This window comes from Bos indicus, chromosome 18 (assembly GCF_029378745.1).
Source record: "Bos indicus isolate NIAB-ARS_2022 breed Sahiwal x Tharparkar chromosome 18, NIAB-ARS_B.indTharparkar_mat_pri_1.0, whole genome shotgun sequence".
NCBI classification, from domain to species: Eukaryota; Metazoa; Chordata; class Mammalia; order Artiodactyla; family Bovidae; genus Bos; species Bos indicus.
Genome location: NC_091777.1, coordinates 59,607,729 through 59,630,434, shown reverse-complemented (window position 1 = coordinate 59,630,434; position 22,706 = coordinate 59,607,729). Strand labels below are relative to the sequence as shown.

The 22,706-nt window shown below is 43.5% G+C and overlaps 1 protein-coding gene across 1 annotated transcript; it reads right to left on the bottom strand.

Annotated features, from left to right (window-relative positions):
- LOC139177184 (zinc finger protein ZFP2-like) lies at window positions 1-21,930 on the bottom strand. Its single transcript, XM_070771593.1, has 3 exons — window positions 21,827-21,930; window positions 12,272-12,398; window positions 1-4,731 (listed from the first exon to the last, which is right to left on the bottom strand). Exons 2-3 carry the CDS (start codon window positions 12,303-12,305, stop codon window positions 3,146-3,148), a joined length of 1,620 nt encoding a protein of 539 aa, XP_070627694.1. The 5' UTR covers window positions 12,306-12,398; window positions 21,827-21,930; the 3' UTR covers window positions 1-3,145.
- Between the last annotated feature and the right edge of the window lie 776 nt (window positions 21,931-22,706).

Below are 22,706 nucleotides of genomic sequence, written 5' to 3'. Positions count from 1 at the left end.
TTATGGGGAAAATGATACAAATTTTATTAGATTACAAGACTTAGGATACATTCTGAAGAAAACAGAAGTACAACACAAATTGCAGCAATCAGTGATGAAACAGATACACATGCATACTTTTCTGGTTCTTTGGATCCCATTTTCTTCAATTTCCAAGACGTTTCCATTAATCATTAATATGCAATGGCAACAGCCAGTTAAGGGAGAAAATGACCAGCATTTCCCTGCTATAATTTCTCCCACGTAATCAGTCTTCAGTAACCTGTCAACTCCCCTCCCATGAAAAGCCCAAGTCCCTTAATGTCCAGGTTGCTCTTTGCATAGGCAGATGGTACATCATTCAGTCCTATAATCACGGTGGCCTGTGTACAGAAGGGCATCCTGAACATAATGAGCATGCTGAGTCCTGTCATGGTTTGACATGGTTCTCTGTCCCTCGCTGATCCTAATTCACACACCACTGAATTTGATATTTTAGTGTCCCTGTTTACCCATGAAAGATGGATATTAACGAAGCACACCTAATGAAGTCTGCTCCTTCATCTTACTGATTTCTTTGCAGAAACCATCATGAAACTCCCTAAGAAAGCTATAAAAGCTGTCAAACCTTGCAGAAATGTCATTAAAAAATAACATCACCTTTTCAAGAAAACTCAAGGAATTAAATATACACTGAAGATTAGTGATCATTTCAAAAGGTCAGGAAGTTTCAACACACTTAACATAATTATACTGCCATAAAACAGGAGGTTAATTGTTGGAAAACTAAAGATTTAATCCTAAAATGAATCTTCTCATGTGATCTGTTGTAAGAACTGTCCCAAAATTTTATGAAAGTCATTACAATTCTAAGGATTCTCCCCGATATGAATCTTGGGGAGAATCTTGAGGAAATAAATTTTCTTAAATGTATTTCCAAATTCAGTTTATCTGTAGTTTCTGGCCTGCATAAATCACACCCAAGGTGTGAATATCTCATGAAAAAATTCATTACTTCTGTAAGCTTGCCCTCTCAGGTTCCATCATTTTGATCTTTGCCTTAAGGCTTTACTGAGCACATTACTTCTGTGTGGTTTCTCTGAAACATATATTCTGAAGCCTAGTGCACTCTGAAGCCTGCAGAAAGGCCTTTGCCATCCAATTCAAAGACTCCTCTTTACTATGGAGTCTTGTCTAATACTTCAACTCAAGCTGAAACTTTCTCCACCTCCATTGCATTTGTAAAGCACTGCTCCAGAATGTTTCCCAACTTTGATGTTTGGGTAAAATTCTTCCCAGATATTGTATTTGTGTGGTTTATCTATAGGATATATGTTCTTAGATACCTAAAGACTGAGCAGTAATTGTGACGACTGCCATAAAAGTTGCATTTCTAAGTATAAAGTATTTGCTGAACACTGAGATACAGGGAGCACCTAAAAGCCTTGCCACATATTCTGCACTAGTAAGCTTCTCTGTAGCATGGATGATTTGATAGTTGGTGAGATGTGACCCCTGAGTAAAGGTTTTACATACTCATGTCACTTCTAAACTTTCTCTGCAAAATGACTTCTTTAATGAAGCCTGAAGTTGGATTGTTGCCTAAAAACCCGACACACTTATTACATTGATACAGTTTGGGCTCAAGAAGCCTAAGGTGTAAACAAAAAGCCTGGCCACATTGATTATCTTTGGAAGTCCTCTTGAGTATGGGTCACCTGATGTCTTTTTAGGCCTGTATGCCACCTGAAGGATTTTCCACACTCATATTTGTAAGATTTCTTTGCATTATGAATTCTCTGATGATGGGAATGATCAGCCCATTATTGAAATCCTGGCTGCAGACATTTACATGATTTCCTCCACTGGAGGGATTGACTGTGCTCTGAATGTATGGAATCTTGACAGTAGGCATTTTCTCGTGTTTTGTAAAAAACTGAATGCCATGCAAAAGACTTACCACATGCACTATGTGGGCAAGATTTCAATTCAGAATTAATTACCTGAGGATTAGTTAGATCTGAATACAGAATCAAGCCTCTGCCACATCGACCACATTTGTGCAGTTTCCTCATTTGACTTTTTGGAAGGTCAAAAACTTCACGTAGTTTACTGCAGTAGTTTACTACATTTACATACAAATGTAGTCATTTGTATGTTTTCACTGCAGTACTGATTCTCAGATGATCTGCAAAGCCATTCCTTGTGACTGCAGGCTTTGCCATATAAATCCCATTTATGTGGCTTCTCTCCTGTATGAACTGCCGAATGGTCAGTTAAGGCTGAACATGAACTAAAAGCTTTGCCACAATCATTTCATTTGTACACTTTCTATACAGTACAAATTCTCTGGTGAATCATAAGGCCTGAACTCAGATTAAACGCTCTGCCACACTCATCACAGTTGCACTAAAATGCTTCTCACAATTGTTCCATTTGTAACAGTTTTCTCCACTATGAATTATCTGATGCTTCCTATGACAGTCATTTCAAGTAAAAAACTGGCCACATACATTATATTTCCATGCTTTCTCTCCTATATGAACTACCTGATGGTGAGTTAAGGCTGACTGAGCACTAAAGTTTGTAACCATTGTTTCAATTGTAAGGTTTCTAATATGAATTCTCTGATGAACTACAAGGTTTGTGTTTAGATTACAAGCCTTGACACTGAGATCACATTTGTTTTCTCTCCAGTATTAATTCTCTGATGAATTCCATGTTGTGCACTTCAAGGAAAGGATCAGCTACACGCAACACATTTATATGGTTATTCTCTAGTATGAATTTTGGATAAACTGCAAGCTTACCAATATGACTAAAGGCCTTGCCACAGACAACACATTCATATGCTTTCTCTCCAGTATGAATTCTCCGATGAATTGCAAGGTTTGCAGTTTGACTAAAGGGCTTGCTACAAACATCTCTCGAAAATGAGTTCTCCAATGAACTGCAAAGTAACAGCTGGAATTGAAGACTTTGCCCCATAGATACATTTCTGTGCTTTCTCTCCTGTATGAACTGCCTGATGGAGAGTTAAGGCTGATTTGAAACTAAAGACCTTGCCACATGCATCACATTGATATGCTTTCTATCCAGTATGAATTTTCTGATGAGATGTAAGGCTTCCTTTTACTCTAAAGGCCTTGCCACATATATCACATTTTTATGGTTTCTCTTCAGTATGAATTTTCCGATGAGTTCTAAGGCTTCTATTTACACTAAAGGCCTTGCCACATACATCACATTTATATGGCTTCTCTCCAGTATGAAGTCTCCAATGAATTGCAAGTTGTCTGCTTCGAGTATAGCCACGGCCACATACATCACATTTATATGGTTTCTCTCCAGTATGAAGGATCTGATGAACTGTGTGGCTTTCTTTGCGAGTAAAGGCCTGTTCACACAGATCACACTTATATGGCTTCTCTCCAGAATGAACTCTCTGATGAATTACAAGTTGTGCTTTTTGAGTATAGCCACGGCCACACACATCACATTTATATGGTTTCTCTCCAGTATGAAGGATCTGATGAACTGTGTGGCTTTCTTTGTAAGTAAAGGCCTGTCCACAGAGATCACACTTATATGGCTTCTCTCCAGTATGAACTCTCTGATGAATTCCAAGGCGTGACTTTCGAGTATACCCACAGCCACACACATCACATTTATATGGTTTCTCTCCAGTATGAAGGATCTGATGAACTGTGTAGCTTTCTTTGCGAGTAAAGGCCTGTCCACAGAGATCACACTTATATGGCTTCTCTCCAGTATGAACTCTCTGATGAATTCCAAGGTCTGATTTTCGAGTATAGCCACGGCCACACACATCACATGTATATGGCTTCTCTCCAGTATGAACTCTCTGATGAATTCCAAGGTCTGACTTTCTAGTATAGCCACGGCCACATATATCACATTTATATGGTTTCTCTCCAGTATGAAGGATCGGATGAAGTGCCTGACTTTCTTTGCAAGTAAAGGCTTTGGCACACACATCACATTTATATGGTTTCTCTCCAGTATGAGTTCTCCCATGGTTTTGAAGGTGTGCATTGTGCTTAAAGCAGTGACCAAATACATCACATTTATACGGTTTCTCTCCGGTATGATTTCTCTGATGAACTGCAAGCCTCACATTATCATTAAACGCCTTGCCACATACGTCAGCTTTATATGGTAATCTTCCTATATGGATTCTTTGATGTCTAGTGAGTTCTGAGTCCTGAAGCATGGTTATGCCACACTCATTACTTTTGTAAGATTTTTTCTTGTGTCCTTCTGGGTCTGGGGCCTGTTCTGAGGGATGCATAACAGCACACTCATTTTTATGAGAATTGCCTTTGTAGACACTATGAGTTCTCTGAATTGGCAAAACTGAAGCACTACTGTTCATATGCATCACGACTTGACTACATTCAAAAATTGTCCCTTCAGACTGAAGCATCTGCAATTCATCATGAAAGTTTGATTCGTGCCTTTCAACAGGCTTATCTCCTGCATCATTTCTACTCTGATGATCTCTTCCGTCAGTGAGATTTTTGTTATGGGATATAGATATTCCATAGTCTCTTCTTTCATTATCTGTCCACAGACTCTCAAAACCATCCACAGTTTCCTGTATCTTCCCGAGGAAAAAATCTTTAATTTCAGAAGTTTCAGCTCTCCCAAATATCACTCTTTGAAAAATTTCTCCTTTTCCACTGTTTCCTTTTGCTTGTAATTTCATGGTCATATCTATACGAGACACATCTACAAGATATAAAGAACCATAGGTATCGTATTAATTACAATTCATAAATAAATTTTTTCCTGTTGAACACATCATATTATACCAAAAGTCATACCCATCCTGAACAGTATTTTGAATCTTCCCAATGATGAACTAAAAATATAAGGGACACTAAAGGAATAGAACTCCTTAAAAAAGAAAAGAGCAATCACACAGAATTCAAATTAATTTTAGGGTACCCAAGTTTGAAAGACACAATCAGGAAAACATTCATTTTATGCAAACCCATGTCAATTCTCAAAGGAAAAGATCTTTTCCCACCATGATCTCAAAGCTCATTCTACTTGGTAGAAACACACTTCTGTCTCATAATTGAGGATAAAAAAATAGTACAAATTCCATGGATGGGGAGATTGGCGGTCTACAGTCCATGACACCACAAAGTGTCAGAAAGGACTGAGCAACTAAGCAAGAAAGGATCAACAAGGCAATACACTGTAATGGTAAATAATCCACAGGAAGCATTCTAACGAAAACTGTAAAACATAAATGGCAGTTGACAACTGTTCAACAAACACTGCATAGTGAAAATAAAGAATTTATTAAAACAGCCCCCCTCCCTATGAGGGCTTATGAGATCTTAGTTCTCTAACCATGGATTAAACCCAGGATCACTGCAGTGAAAGTGCTCCTATCCACTGGACTGTCAGGGAATTCCCTAAAATACTTTTTACAAAAAAGAAAGAACACTTTTCTAAATACCTCTTATAAATCAATGACTAGACAGACATACGTCATTTTATAACAAGTGGTTCGTGTGAGTTATACTGTGTAAAACATACTGTCATCTTTAAATGACAAAGAATTAATAAATGAAACAATCTCTACTTAAATAACAGCCACTCAATATAGCAACTGCCTATCTATACAGTATCCTTCACTTACTCGGTTCATTGGCTCTAAGATACATGTAAAGGAACAAGCTTTGGGGCGTTCCTTATGGCTGAGAGGTAAAGAATACGCTATAAAAGAGGAATATTATTTGAAAACTTATTAACTAGAGTCAGAGACAAACTCTTCAGAACGAAATGTAAATTAACAATATACAGGATGTAATGCAGACAAAGAGATATGTCACAATAACAATGACATGAAGTAAATATGCATTTTAAGCAAAAGTAATCTTTGAGGCAAATTTCCTGATGGTCTAGTGGATAGCATTACATGATTACACTGTAGGGGGTACAGATTCCATCCCTGAATGGAGTACTAAGATCCCGTCAGCCACATGCTTCAGGAAAAAAAAAAAAAAGTAACTTCTGACCTTTTCAGTAAAATAGTCAAAATTCTATGACACCTAAAAGCATGAATTACCTCAATTTTTCAAATAAAAGTAGTAGATTCCCAGGGTTCATGAACATAATTCCATGGCACATGAAGTAATGAGCAAAGCAGGACTGAAACCCAGACCTACAGATTCATGCATGTTCTTAACCACCAGGGCCCACTTGGGCAGAACACATTACAAAAGGTTACAACAAACTTCAGGACTTTAAAAACATAAGGTCAAGTGAGACACAAGAACTGATCTGCGTAACAAACAGCCTTACTCAGCCATCTCACCTATAAATGGTTTCTCAAGTACCACTCCCCCACATATCAATCCATGTCCTGAAAATGTGGTTCAGTGGATGAGCACGGGTCATTTTGTACAGTATGAGCATGGACGGAAGGAACCTGGAGCATGATTCACATATGCAAGACTGGGGATGGAAGAGAAGATCTGAGTCCACCATCCTTACAGGCTTCCTGAGTTACAATCACAGAAGATAAAAACCACATTCCTGTTACATATACCGCTGACTGCTACTGCTACTGCTAAGTCACTTCAGTTGTGTCCGACTCTGTGTGACCCCAGAGACGGCAGCCCACCAGGCTCCCCCGTCCCTGGGATTCTCCAGGCAAGAACACTGGAGTGGGTTACCATTTCCTTCTCCAATGCATGAAAGTGAAAAAGTGAAAGGGAAGTCGCTCAGTAGTGTCCAACTCCTAGCGACCCCATGGACTACAGCCTACCAGGCTCCTCTGTCCATGGGATTTGCCAGGCAAGAGTACTGGAGTGGGTTGCCATTGCCTTCTCCCAACATACTGCTGAAGGTTGTGGCAAAAGCAGTAACAACTGGAATAGCTGAGGGTTCTGAACAGGAAGACAGGTTGAAGGCAGCTCTGTGTAGGATCCGAGATACCAAATGCAATCAAAGGTTGGCCATTCTCTTCCCTTCTTCCAATGAGGTCTCCCAAGTGCAGCAAATACGAAGAGAAGCAGGCTGGCTCCAGGGATTACAGCTCTGGAGGTGTTACTATTGCTCTACATGGACCAAAAAGTGGACATCCCACGGAATCCAGCACAGAAGGGGGACAGAGAGGAATTAGATCCCTTTGAAACACCTCATCACATGCTCCCCAAAATCAAGCAATAACATTGACAGGAGTCAAATGACACACTGCTACAGATCATAGAAAGACCTAACCTTTGACACCTCTTTTCTTGGGGTCCACTTTCCATAAACCTTTCTCTCCTTTTTTTTTTTTTAATTTTTTTAAATTTTTTAATTTTATTTTATTTTTAAACTTTACATAATTGTATTAGTTTTGCCAAATATCACAATGAATCCGCCACAGGTATACATGTGTTCCCCATGCTGAACCCTCCTCCCTCCTCCCTCCCCATACCATCCCTCTGGGTCGTCCCAGTGCACTAGCCCCAAGCATCCAGTATTGTGCATCGAACCTGGACTGGCAACTCGTTTCTTACATGATATTTTACATGTTTCAATGTCATTCTCCCAAATCTTCCCACCCTCTCCCTCTCCCACAGAGTCCATAAGACTGTTCTATACATCAGTGTCTCTTTTACTGTCTCGTACACTGGGTTATTGTTACTATCTTTCTAAATTCCATATATATGCGTTAGTATACTGTATTTATGTTTTTCCTTCTGGCTTACTTCACTCTGTATAATAGGCTCCAGTTTCATCCACCTTATTAGAACTGATTCAAATGTATTCTTTTTAATGGCTGAGTAATACTCCATTGTGTATATGTACCGCAGCTTTCTTATCCATTCATCTGCTGATGGACATCTAGGTTGCTTCCATGTCCTGGCTATTATAAACAGTGCTGCGATGAACATAAACAGCCACCTGTAAGTCAGACTGAATTTCTTCTTCCTTAATAAAATGTAATTTTTACGTAGGAGACAGATGGGCTCCAGATTGGATATCTACAATCAGTCACCCTTCTCTCTGCATTCCCTGAGACAAGAGATAGCTGGGCTCCAGTTGAGGAATCTATAGCTAACAAATACAGGGTAAATAGCCAGTCTTTGTCTCTTACCTCAAGGGAATAATCACAGCAATGACAAAGAAAGGAAAAAACTCTATTAACGGAGACACTACACATGTGCAGAAAGGTCGCTTGAGGTCAAGTCAGAGGATAATTCAGGCCATAATGAGTCTTGCTTCTCCCAGAAGCCTTCACTTTGAGATACATCTTGGTTAGGGTGTGCGTTCACACCCCAGGGGGAGGTCCTGAGACAAATTAACCAGAGGGGACAAAGGAAGGTGACTAGCCCAAGGGGAGACGAAGACCTGGAAAACTGTACCTTTAAAAAGAATTGACATTTACCAAAGGTGGGGCGGTCTCTCTGATCTAGCCCATGCACCTTTCTGCATGTACTTTTCCTTTCAATAAACATTTTCCTTTACTCTTTACCTTGTGCTTCTTCATCTGAATTCTTTATTGACTAGGCAGGCAACACTAGGGACCTCAGCCCTAATTGTTGGCTGCTGTGGTCCAATGGTCAGGACTCTTGGCCTGGGAAATGAAGACCTTCCTTCCAGCTTCCACTCATTGCTATGAGCATCCAAACTCAATTTCATTTCTCACACCTTTCTCACTGAAAACACACATCTTACCTTCCTTAAGCAACCATGAACTGTGCTTTATATTGCATTTTCTAGATTAGTGAACATAAATACTACCATAACTTCTAAAAACATTTGCTTTCTTATAGAGAGCATCTCAGAGTAGCACCAAACATATTCATCAATAGTCCTAAATCTCTCAATGTAACACAACAGAATTATTACACAATGTGGATGACTCAAGATAAGTCTTAATTAGATGAGTAAACATTAATACTAGATATTTAATATTGAATATTTCCCAGTTCACATGAACCTGAAATTCATTTAGGTTAATTTCCCTTCTAACTGATTTGTATGCACTTACTGTTTTTTGTTTTTTTAATTCACTTATTATTTTTGGCTTCACTGGGTCATCATCACTGCTCTGTCTTTCTCTCGTTATGTCAAGCGGGGACTACTCTCTAGTTGTGGTGAATGAGCTTCTCATTGTACCTACTTCTCTTGTGGACCATGAGCTCTAGAGAACGTGGGCTTCAGTAGTGGTGGTGTACGGGCTTAGCTGCTCTGCGGCATGTGTAGTCTCCCTGGACCAGGGATAGAACCTGTCCTTTGTACTGGCAGGTGGATTCTTTACCATTGAGCCACCAGGGAAGCCCAAGTGCTTCCTTTCTTTTAAAGCCAATTGAGTAAGAGCTCATTTACAAATAAACCTCAGCGATATTATCCAAAATCAAAGACACACACTGAGACATGCATAAATCCAAACAGATTTAAAATGTCTCTCTGACTCTATTGGAGTTGGTATCCTCCTCCAGGGGATCTTCCCAAGCCAGCGATTGAACCCACATCTCCTGTGGGTTATCTCCAGTGTCTCCCACACTGGCAGGCAGCTTCTTTACCACTAGAGTCATCTGGGATCCCTGGTAAAGGTTAACTTCAAGCTTTTCTGTAGGCAGGGCTTTTTAAGAAGCTAGCTGTTTTTATTCCATATGCAAAAAGAAATGGTTTTTTAGTTTCAAAAGAAAAAAGGAAAAATCATTTTAACCAGTTTTCTCCAGAGTCTAAAGAATATCACAGCAATCCCTGTGTCAAAAAACTTATCTTCCCTTTCAATAGTCACAGTCTTATATCTAAAATACAGAGTAAACAGTGTTCAAATTGACTGTGATTAACTGGGGCAGATGGATGATAAAAATCATAGATTGTCCATCTTGGGAAATGGGGCTCTTCACTTGATCAGAAGAATCTGAAGGGGTAAAGACATTTGTTAGAGTGGGGGCAGGAGTGGGGGAAGCTGGGCTCCCCCTCCCCACTGACAGACAGGGGAAGTTAGAAGGGGACTAGCTGATGGAGAGAGAGACAGAGCGGTAGGAGGGGTGAAAGGCCACAACAGGACAAAGATAATGGAGACAGAAAGGCAGTGGGGGTCACTGTTAAGAGATGTGGGCCAGCACAGGAGAGAGCCCACTTAAAATGTGAGAATTTGATCAGCTAATATATAATTTGACATTGTAATATGGACAACCATTATCACCAATCGCATAATTCTGTTTCCAGTTGTAACTTCTCTTCAGACAATTTTAAGATCGCTTTATGTACCTCCTGTACTTCCCTGGTGGCTCAGCTGGTAAAGAATCCTCCAGCAATAAAGGGGAGACCTGGGTTCAATACCTGGGTTGGGAAGATCCCTTGAAGAAGGGAAAGGCTACTCACTGCAGAATTCTGGCCTGGAGAATTCCATGGACTCTATAGTCCATGGGGTCGCAAAGACTCCGACATGACTGGGTGAGTTTCCCTTTCATTTTATGTACCTCACAGTAGGAGAGAGAAGGATCCAGCCTCTCATCCAGCATGGCATTCTTATCCTTTCTCAATGGGTGAGAGTCACAAATATTCAGTAACTTCTAAGGGTACAGCCCTCTTTAAGGTTCCAATTTTCACACTATCCAGTGAAAACATCCCATGTATCAGCTAACTGCTACTGCTGCTGCTGCTAAGTCGCTTCAGTCGTGTCCAACTCTGTGCGACCCCATAGACAGCAGCCCACTAGGGTCCTCCGTCCCTGGGATTCTCCAGGCAAGAACACTGGAGTGGGTTGCCATTTCCTTCTCCAATGCATGAAAGTGAAAAGTGAAAGAGAAGTCGCTCAGTCGTGTCTGACTCTTAGCGACCCCATGGACTGCAGCCCACCAGGCTCCTCTGTCCATGGGATTTTCCAGGCTACAGTACTGGAGTGGGGTGCCATTGTCTTCTGCAGTATCAGCGAACTAGCAGTAATGCAGATCTTCCTATTAGGAAATAAAAACTTCATCAACCTTAACCGCTTTCTTCTTACAGAGTGGCATTTTGTCTCACAAATACTGCTCACAGGGCCAATTAAAGTTTTGCCAAATGTTGTCACTTTCACCTCAAGTTCAAAGATTTGTTAACAAAATAAGCCACTTGTTCTGTAGAAATAAGTAATACAAATACTTATTATAGAATTATCAAGCTGACTTTCAATATGCTAACAATAAAAGAAAAGCGAAGTAGAAACAGCAGAAGGTACACAACCAAATTGGGTTCTGACCAACATCCAGACTCAAACAGTGCTGGGAAGTATCGGGACACAGCCCATCTGGAGACCCAGTGGGGAAAAGGTCCCAGGCAGCATGTTACAGTCATGGGTGAGACTTCAAAGATTGCAGTTTTGGGTTCGCCCTTATAATCCCAGGACGGTAATTGATATCATCGGCAATCTGTGAGCAAATAGCAGCTTTGGTTGCATGTTAATACTATTTGTTTGTCTTACAAAACTTATAATGTTGCTAAGCCTACAGCTGAGTAGGCCAGGGCACCTCCAAGGGCTCAACAATCTCAAGAGTTGTCCCCTATCTATCTCTGGTGCTGCAAGCCTTGCACTCACAGCAAGCAGTCAGGGCACTCACAGTCAGGGCAATGTCCAGCCAGTTAGAAGCAAGCTCACAGGCCTACTTTAAAGAGGACGTAGACCCTGTGCCTCCTGCATTGCCAGGTGTAGAATCCAACTTCTTTTGTCAGCCAAGAAGTGATGGCCATTATAGACGGACAGAAAAACATTCACAAATTAATTTACTATCTGCATCCTTCTGAATGCACAGGAAACAGTATAATATACAGTATAATATGCAGATACCTGGGCTTCCTTGGGGCTCAAAGGTAAAGTATCCACCTGCCACGCAGGAGACATGGCTTCGACCCATGCGGGGGAAAAGCACCTGGACCAGGGCATGGGAACCTACTCCAGGACTCTTGCCGGGAGAGTCCCACGGATAGAGCAGCTTGGAGGGCTACGGTCTACTGGGTTGCAGAGTCAGACACAACTGTACCAACTGAGCACACAGGCATCCATGTATCTAGTTCTTTCCAAGAACTACTGAACCAAGAATACAAGGGTAGAAAACAGGGAATTGGATATTTCAAAGTTTGAAATCACCTTTATAAATACTTAAACTGTGTAGAAATTTGTGTATCACACAGTGGGCAGATCACCCAAAGAAAGGACAAGGCTATGAACTCAGTCAAGCAAAACAGAGGCTGCCAAGAGACACAGAGGGAAAACACAGAGATACCCCCAAACCGGAATCCAACTTCACAGGGAAGTGATCCTCACCCACAGACAGCAGGTTCTTGTAGGTCTCCACCATCACGTCCCGGTACAAGGCCCTCTGAGCAGGGTCCAGGCATTCCCACTCCTCTGGAGTGAACTTGATGTCCACATCCTCAACGGTCAACTGTGTCTGAAATGAAAGCATATTTTACTAACAGGCGCTGGGGAGGATTCTTATTTTTACACGAAATGAGAAGAGGTTAGAGGGGTAATGATCAATTCGGGTAATTTTCCTGTTGTTTCATAAGACTATGACATCTTCCAATAAACATGAATTTGTCACTCGTATGGACAATACATGCAGAATATACAAATAAATTCAACCAGTGAGTTCTTTATGCATAAGTGTTACACTATACACACCAAGGGACATTCAATATCTAGATGAGTTACAAGACTGGTGTCTTCAGAGATGACAAAGTCCACAGCGGCTTTAAAGAACACACATTGTTTTGATTATGACATCATCACACTGATGACAGGTGTCTCAACACTTCCTACACACTAAGCATTACTCTAAGACTTTACACAGATGAACTTATCATCAACATAACAGCACATTAGAGAAAGATCTGGGTCCATCTTACCATGAAAACTCTGTCATTCTAAGAATTTGCGCAGATCAAACAGTTAAGAAATGAGGCAACAGCACCTGAGGTCAGGTGGTTGGGACTGGCAACAGAAATACCAGAGCAGCAAAGTATATCCAGAGAGAGTTCCAAGAATACCTGAAACAAGTTCAAGAAAGCTGAAGTGCAATGGAGGTGTAGAATCCCAGATCTTTTGTTAGCCAAGGAAAGACAGACATGATAGATGGACAGAAAAATATTCACAAATTAATTTACTATCTACCTCCTTCTGAATGCACAGGGAACACTATAACATGCAGTATCATATGTAGGTATCTGGGTTGCCCTAAGGCTCAGCGGTAAAGAATCTGCCTGCAATGCAGGGGACATGGTGTTCATATCTCCAGGGGGAAGATCCCCCTGGAGGAGGGCATGGCAACCCACTCCCGTATTCTTGCCTGGAGAATTCCAGGGACAGAGGAGCCTGAAGGGTTATGTATGGCCCATTGGGTCACAAAGAGTCGGACACGATGATAGGATAAATGGTCACTGTACAGGGTCACCCGCTCTTCCCACCAACCACACAATGTCAATACTCTTACTACTGTTTACATCATTCATGTAATGAGATAGAAAAAACTTAAAGGAAAGGAAAACACTTAAGATACAATTTCAACTGCTACAAAGCATAAAACATGTTTATGAGATGATGTTCTGTAATAAAACCATGGGATTACAGATCCATGCACTCACACATGCAAATGTAAACACACAACTGGTTGAAACAAGGAAGACCTGTCTATTTTTTCTTTCAATCCAAATTTACAGAGTGTCAACGTGGTCCCCAAACTGGGAGTACAGCAGTGAACATAATGGAGCTTACAGTCTAGCAGCCAGCCACCCAATTACATCCATAATTTTAAAGTTACTATTGCAACATGTGCTCTGAAACAGGCCTGGTGCTAAGAGAAGATTTATCAGAAAGTCTTGACGTACATCAAGAAATCACACAAGGTCTCCATGAGGAGGAAACACTTAGGATTGGCAAGGTGGGAAATGGAAGAGTGTTGCAAGCAGAGAGAACAGCCTGAGTGCTGGCTCTGAGGCAGGAAGGTATTTAGTGAACAGAAAGTCAGTCAGTCTAACTGGGACACAGGGAACAAAGAGGGGTGATGCCAGGTAGAGGCCGCTTTCTACAAGGTCTTTGGATTTAGGACTTTATTCCAAAAGTAACTGGAAGTCACTGAAGAATCTGCAGGAGGTAAATCAGAGGTTTAGATTTGTTTTTGGGAGCTCACTCTGCTGTGTGTGGAGGTTGTTGTTGCTTTGTTGCTGTCGGGTCAGATCTTTGCGACCTCATGGTAGCCTGCCATGCTCCTCTGTTCATGGGATTTTCAGGCAAGAATACTGGAGTGAGTGGCCATCTCCTACTCCAAGGTGATGCCTTTTGACACATTCTGGGATGATACTCTCGTTTTCTTTTATTCACGTGTATTTCAGCATCTTTAGGACATTAAAAATGCATCAGTTTGTACTTCAGTAATTTGTCTGCATTCTATGTCTTTTTCAAGTTATTTACTTTGGTTTTGCTGAGTCTTTCTTGCTGTGAGGAGGCTTTCTGTATTTGCAGCTGCAGTGCACGGGCTTCTCATTACAGTGGCTTCTCTTGTTTTGGAGCATAGAGTGTGTGGGTTTCAGTAGTTATGGCGCCTGGGCGTCTTTGCTCTGAGGCATCTTCCTGGACCTGGGATGGGACCCATGCACCCTACATTGGCAGGCACATTCTTATCCACTGTACCACCAGGGAAGTCCTCAACATTATCTTATATTAGTTCAAAAAAATGAAAATACAAGCAGAAAGTAATATACAGAAGATTTATTCTAATCTGTATATAATAGCTATATTTAAAAATAATATGAGGGCTTTCCTGGAGGCTCAGTGGTAAAGAATCCACTGGGCAGTGCAAGAGACACAAGTTTGATACCTGGTCAATAAAGATTCCACATGCCAAAGGGCATCTAAGCCTGTGGGCCTCAATTTCTGAGCCAGAGCTCTAGAGCCCAGCAGGTGAAACTACTGAAGCCAGCATGCTCTAGAGCCTGGGCTGCAAGAAAAGAGAAGCCACCGTAATGAGGAGCCCACACACCACAACTAGAGAGTGGCCATCACTCGCCAGAACTGGATAAAGCCAGTGAAGCAATGAAGAGCCAGTACAGCAGAAAAAGTATATTTAAATATAGTAATATTATCTTATTCTTATTGTTAGGTATGTAGTTATTAACAAAATCCAAAGTTTATGTTTTCATTCCATGACCAAATATTGCATCATGATTAGGAAAGTTGGGGGAATTCCCTGTCAGTCCAGGGTTTAAGATCTTGCACTTACACCATAGCATTTCAGGTTCAAGTCCTCCTCAAGGAACTAAGACCCTGCAAGCTGCATCGTGTGGCCAAAAAGGAAGAATAAATAATTAGCAAAATATATTTCATAGTTTAAATTAGGTGCTGTAATGAAACATTCTCTAGCCCTGAGGTCTCTTTCTGAACTTTTCATTTCACTCCCAAACATTTAAGATTTTCAAGGAGGTCCTCACTTAGTTTTAAATGTACTATAAAAAGTAGGACTGATTTCCCCTTATTGGACTCTTTTTCAGATTTTGGCATGTATTAAGCATTTTAATATCTCACATCTACATGCAGCTTCTTTACCCTGGTTGACAGAGAGCAGACAGGGCATCCAGATGGGCCCTAAGCAATCCCTGCTGCCCAACAGCACTGAGACCCTGTCTCCAACCCGTGGGTGAGAAGCCCTGCCCAACACGGTGCCCAGGGGAGCCTCCTCAAAAGGGCCAGGTCACCGGGTCATGGGGAGACAGGATCTAAGTGAGGACGACAAACCCTGAGGGAAAGCCCCGGGGTGAGTGTGAATGTACAGGAGTCAGACAAGGCACTGCAGAGTCAGACAAGATTAGCGAGTCCAAAAATGGATACTTCAGGCAGGACAGATTGAGAATCCACTGAGAATATGACCTTACCTGAGAAAGAGCCATTCCTGACACGTTTTCTTTCACCTTCCTCCTGTTCTGGGCTTATTCCTCAGCTAACGCAAGTCTTCAGAGGAGTGTCAAGAAGGTGGAAAACATGGTATTTAATGCTTAGGGTCAACACATCCGCTTCCTGAGCCCCAACCACACACACAGGGAAGCCTTCACCGTGTGGAACAAACAGTCCTCTGTGGCCACTGTCTCAGGAGGGACTCAGGATGGTCAACTGCAGCATAGAGTTCAACACGGGACTTTTCCACACTTTCCCTGGGATCACACTTCCTTCCTGGTGAGGCCTCATGCACACAGCAGCAGGGGGTACCTCCGCTGACCCCACGATGCCGTTCAGGTCACACAGCAGGCCCTGGTCCAGCCCCACTCAGAGCAGAGCACCCTCCCCTCCCCCAGGGCCTGATCTCAGTCTCAGAAGTGGAGGCTAAGAGCCCTGGTGCCCAATGCAGGATCCAGATCGGAATCATCTGTGGCTCTGTTCACATTCCTGGGGCGAGGCCCCACATGAGAACCTGAGGAGCGTGTCTGTTGGGGGAGGGGTACAATACATGCCCAGGCAAAATGCCTCATGATCTCATGTGAAGCCTGGGTTGAATACCACTCAAGGGGTCGAGTCTAGCCTACCTCCCACTTTCTTCTTTTCCAGCCTGACTGACATTGAATGGACTAACAAGAAGGGATGTGTACACATACCATGCACGATGTGACCATGTGACACATGTCTACACTGTGAAATATTTATAACAATCCACGAACCAACACATCCTTCACCTCCAAATTCCCATGTTCTATGTGTGGTGACAACACTCATGACGTACTCTCCTGACAAATTCCCAGCATGCAGTAACAGAACAGCATTAACTACGGTCAGCATGCTGCACACACCTCCCCAGGACGCACTCATTTTACAACTCAAAAGTCTCTACCTTTTGACCAGCATCTCCCCATTTTCCCCACCTCCCAGCCCCAGATAACCACCATCCCACTGTCTGCTACTAGTGGTTTCAGATTTTTACATTCCACATATAAGCAAGCACATATAATCAGTCTTTTCCTACCTGCCTTAATTCACTTAGCATAATATTCTCTACATTCATCCAAGTGATCCCAAGTGACAAAAATCGCCATTTTTATGGGTGCATGTCATTATATACGTGTTTGTGTTTCTCTGAGTGTATGCTACCTACCAGGACTTTTCTGGTAGCTCAGACGTTAAAGAATCCGCTGCCAATGTTGGAGACCCGGGTTCGATCCCTCGGTTGGGAAGACGCCCTGGAGAAGAGAATGGCAGCTCACTCCAGTATTCCTGCCTGGAGAATTCTATGGAGAGGAGCCTGCAGGCTACAGGCCAAGGGGTTACAAGAGTCAGAAATGAGTGACCCCAGCCAGTCCCCAAACTGTTATCTCCAAACTCTAATAATAAAAGACAGATGTGTAGGCTGATGCACATATCTCAATGCAACTTCAATATCTTCCACAGAAACACTGCAAGTTTTGTTTTTTTTTTTAACTTCCAAATGCATCTGAAACTTTATGAGCAACTCAAAATAACAGAAATACCAAAGGTAACACACGAAGTGATCTCTGGGGTTTTACCCACAGTTATGCTATGGGTTGCATACTTAATTCTCGCCCCCCCTAAAGACCACAAAAAATCCAGTGTGGAGGGGGTGCTGTGAGGCACCTCCTGGATCCCGCCCCCCTTCTCTGGGACCACTGTCCCCATCCTCCTGCACCCAGACCTCCCTGTGGGCTCAGCTCAGCCCTTGCTTCTAACACACTGCAGGATAACATTCTTCTTCCCAATCCGACAGCCTTTCTTCCTCCACAGGTGTGATCACGAGATTCCCAATTAAACCCAGTCATGCAAACCTCAGTCACAGCATCTGTGTCCCCGGAAAACTGAGCCAAGACACTGGCACGCCCACCATTCCACACAGCCCACAATTAGCCATGAGCCCACGTCCAGGACCTCCAGCCAGAACTGAGACCCCCTTTGTCAACAGGTCCACATGCTCCGTGATCCCACAACTATGCTTGTCTCTCTCTCTCACACGCAAACACACCATTCATTGGGTTCATTAAAAGGTGCACTCCTGCTCCCACAACCCTCCTGGAAACCCCGACACGCTCCCCCTCACTTTCTCCTATTTTTCTACCCCTTCTCCGTGCACAGCTGAACAAGAACAGAGACCTCTAGGCGTGGGCATTGCAAAAGAAATGCACCCTAGCTGCAAATCCAAGGACACTGGACACTCAGTATGGAGACCAAGAAGCTGGTCCTCTTGGGGAAACCACTTAGCAAAAAGGACGTTATGTAGTTGAGGATGGTTGGACTGAGTTCAGTAAAGAAGTCACAAAGAGAGAGAGGCCCCAATCTCACCGGCTCCTGTTCTCCCTGCTCATGGCTAACTGGAAGATACCCCAGGTCATTAATGGGGGGAAGGTGGTTTGGGGATAGGGAGGTGTCGTCTCCTACATACTCCCCTAAGATACTGACCAGTCTAATCACAGGAAACTCAGCATCTGCCGCTGAGCAGATGAGCTGCTAGAAGGCAAAGCTGCTGTCCAAGATGGCAACTGGTCCCTGCATGGACAGAGCTTAGAAGACCTGGGGGCTGCAGTGAGCAGTGACACTGCAAACTAAAACATGGGGACACCTCAAGACACTGGATCTGCCAGGCTTTTTAGGACTCCAACATCCTTTTGCTTTTGAGTAATTAAGTCTCCACATGGGGTAAGGATCAATCAGAGTTGACATGTCCAGAACAAATACGGGAGCCGTCATCACCAAGCCTATAACCTCCATCATCCCTGAGGATTCTTCAGCCCAGCCCACAGTCCCAGTCCTCACCCCCAGAGTGAGATGCTGCAAGCATCCTGGGAGGAAGAGGAATACGGTGAACCCTTCAATGAAGGGAAAAGAGGAAAGACTCCAAATAATTAAAGGAGAAGGGCATATCTGATCAGGGTAATTAATACCGAAGCAATAAACCTGGTTAACATGACAGAGAATATCAGAAGGAGATGGGGAGACCTCTCTGGCCCAGACCTGAAGGAACAGAAAGCGCTAGGGTAACAGTGATATAATGACCAAAGGTAGGAGTAGAAACTAAGATCCGAGACAAGAAGGTTTTGGTGTTTATGAACAAGGACTAAGTGAATGTGACCAGGACAGACTGACCATGAGAACGGGGTCGGCTCCCAGGATGAGGCTGGAGACCCTGGCAAGAGGTGGGAGGCCTCCCTACAGACTGAGCTTTATTCACAGAAGATGGCTCATGACTTCCTCTCAGGGTCTGAGCTTATGTTCCCGCCTCCATCCTACTGTTGTCCTTTTTCATTTTCGAAGACTGGGACCTATTTCAAATTCTAATAACACGTGGGCTCTCCCTACAAGCAGAACTGCCACACACACAGTCACACACCCAATTTGGCCAATCATTTCAGGGGTCAGTGTTGCTCAGCTTCTGGACCTGAGGAAGCATCATCAGACCAAATCATAGCTCACTAGTTACTAGATCACATAAAAGAGAGGAAAATGGAGTATCAGACTAACTGCTTAAATTAGGTTGTGACTCTTAATATAAAAGATCACTGACACCCTTACCAAACATTCATCAAAATGGTCTATAACTATTTATTAGTTACCAAAAAATGTTTTCAAAATATAACATAAACAAGAAACAGCAAATGGGCCTCTAATAAATGTGAAACAAACCTAAAGTGAATCAGCTTATTAAAATTTTTTTCATTGAAGAATTCCGGTGTAAAGTTTAAAAAAAATTTCAGAATATAGAGTATTTAGAAAAGAATGACATGAATTAGTTACAGGAGTCCACCAAATCTTATTTCACAAATGAATAATTGTTTATAAGAAGGTGGGTATTCAATGAACTATTCAATGAACTAATTCAATTAACTAATCCAAGATACAAAATAATGAAATATAAAGAAAGGAGAAAGCAAAAAGTAAAACCATCACAAAGAATATTTTTACTGTGCCTGGAAAAGGCATCATGTAGTAAGAGAGTCAGTTCTTGTCCCATTTCTCCTCTCCATAACCTCTACTCTGCACCAGGAAAAGGGAAGGGGGTACCCCGACTCACCTCTAAGGGAATGAAGTCACTGCCGCAACCCCCACCTCTATAGCTTCTGCACGTGGATGTTATCTTTTAATACAGAAAATTACAACACGCACAAGCCTTACAGACAGAAGTTTTGCAATTCTCATTTTCATCTGTATAATTTAAAAAAGAAAGTTTTAAACTTAGTAGATTCTAAAGCCAAAAATCAATGTACCACGAGTTAAAAATCCTGATCAAATCGATTCAGCACTCATCTAGATCTAATCCGCTCCCAAACCTGCACACTACTTGTTTCCACTTCATTTAGTTTATGTTTCCCTACTTTTTTCTCCGTCTCCCTTTCTCTTCCCCTCTGCGCTCCTGCTGTGCCTGTCCTCCTCTCTACTTCTTCCCTGACTCCCATCCGGCCTCTCTCTGCCATCTGTTCCCTGTAAAATGCTTCTAATCCAACCTCTTTGATGATCCTAAATCTCCAAGAATCTCTGCCCTCCTTTCCTCCCCTCTCTGGCACCCCCAAGTGGCTATGCTTCCTCTCAGCTTCCTTTCTCAGCTCCTCCAATCACTGCTAAGTCGCTTCAGTCGTGTCCGACTCTGGGTGACTCCATAGACGGCAGCCCACCAGGCACCGCCGTCCCTGGGATTCTCCAGGCAGGAACACTGGAGTGGGTTGCCATTTCCTTCTCCAATCACTAGGAGTCCCCTTTGTCTCTCAGCAGGATATTGCTCTGTAAGCCAAGACCCCAACGCTTGTGTCCCCTTTGCGGGCTCTCTGTGTGAACTGCCTCTCCACTGTTGCCCTCTTTGGGACCTGTGATTTACAGCCCCTCTCCCTTGAAAGCTATAGAAGGGGGCGACAGAGGATGAGATGGTTAGATACCATCCCTGGACTCAACAGACATGAATCTGAGCAAACTCTGAGAAATAGAGGGGTCGTAAAGACTCGGAATGAACACCACTACCTCCCTATCTTGCTCACCTTTAATTCTCAGGAAATGCTGCTTTTCTCTAAACGTTTTACCTAACCGCTACCTTCAAGGCCGATTCTTTTTCATGCTGTTGTCTCTTCACAAGTTCCTCACCATTACTTTTCATTGCCATCGCTTATCCGTCATCCTTTTCTCAATTAAATATTTCTCTAGGAGTCGCTGTCTCTGCTGCTTCTAACCCCACCCACCCCCACCCCCACCCCCGCCCCGCCCCGGCCTCCTATTTGCAGGGATGGCGACTGAATAAGAAGCCCGGTTCCCTCAAGAGCCAAACCGCAACGGGTGGAATTTGGAACGGAAGAACCTCGGGTGTCACGTGACTGGCGCAGGTCGCCTCCCCGACACGGGACAGGGCAACGTCACTATGAAGGCATGGCCTGCGGGGCGGAAGGGCCGGCCTGAGGAGACTTGAGGTGAGAGGGACTGGGAGGGAAGCGGTCTCAGCAGCGGGGCTGGCTCTCCAAAATCCCAGGACCGGGGAGCGGGGTGGTCGTGGCGGTCGGCGCGGCCAGGGGCCGAGAGGACGAGGTTGGGGGCCGCGGAGCTAATAAACCCACCTAGCCGTAGAGAACTGTATGCGGTGTAAGAAGGGCAGAGGGGTCAGTGAGGTCAGTAAATGGTTTGAAGCAGGAAAGAGGTGCGAAACGAAGCGTCGCTGTGGACCAAAAGCTGGAAGCGGCTTCAGAGCGACTTTAAAGCAAAATGGAGGAGCCCCTTTGCTGCTCACCAAGACGTCTGAACTTGCTGGGGATGGTGAGACGGGCGCAGGGATTGAGAGTCACTAGCGAACCTGAGGCTCCTGGTACCGAGGAAAGGAGGCAGCAGGCCGCAGGTTTAATTAGAAAGAGAGAAACTCACGCTGAGCTGAGAGACCTCCACTCGCCGCGCTCCGCTTCCTGGTTTGTGGGACGCTGCCCGCACGCGCCGTGAAAGGGCGGAGCGGCCTGGGGGCGGGGACTCAGCGGAGCCTGGTCGTCGAGGGGCGGGGCACTGAGCGAAGCCGAAGACGCGTGGGGACAGCGGAAGTGTTAGGAGGAGCTTCGGGGCGTGGGGGGCCGGGCCTCCGGGCGCAGTGGGCGGGGCGGGGCAGCGGGGATAAACAATTCATTACTGTAATCACCTCTGAAGGTGACTGTAGCCGGAATATTAAAACAGGTCTGTTCCTTGCAAGGAAATTTATGATAAACCCAGACATTGTATTGAAAAGGCATATATAATTCCAGAATACCTAAAGAGTGAAACGCAATTTTGAAAGCTATCATAGTCGTTGCATTTCTAAGTATAAAGTGGTGAACCATGAGTTTGAAGCAGTACCTGAAGGCCTTGCCACATTCTGTACACTAGCAAGGTTCTCGCTAGGACGGATCATCTGATGGTTGGTAAGGTGTGACCCTGAGGTAAAGGTTCTACACACTCAGGTCACATGTAAGCTTTCTATCCAGAATGAGTTCTTTACTGAATCCTGACGGCAGACTGTTGTCTAAAACCCCTGATGCACTCCTTTCAGTGATGTAGCTTCTACCTAGGGAATATTCTCAAGAAGCCGAAGGTGTAAACACCTGAAAAGCCTGGTTGCATATTGACTGCATTCGTATGGTCTCTGCAGTATGGATCACCTGATGTCTTTTCAGGCCTGAATGCCAACTGAAGGATTTGCACCCTCGTACACTTGTAAAGTCTCTCTATATTATGAATAATCTGATGATGGGAATGATCAGCCCATTACTGAAGCTCTGAC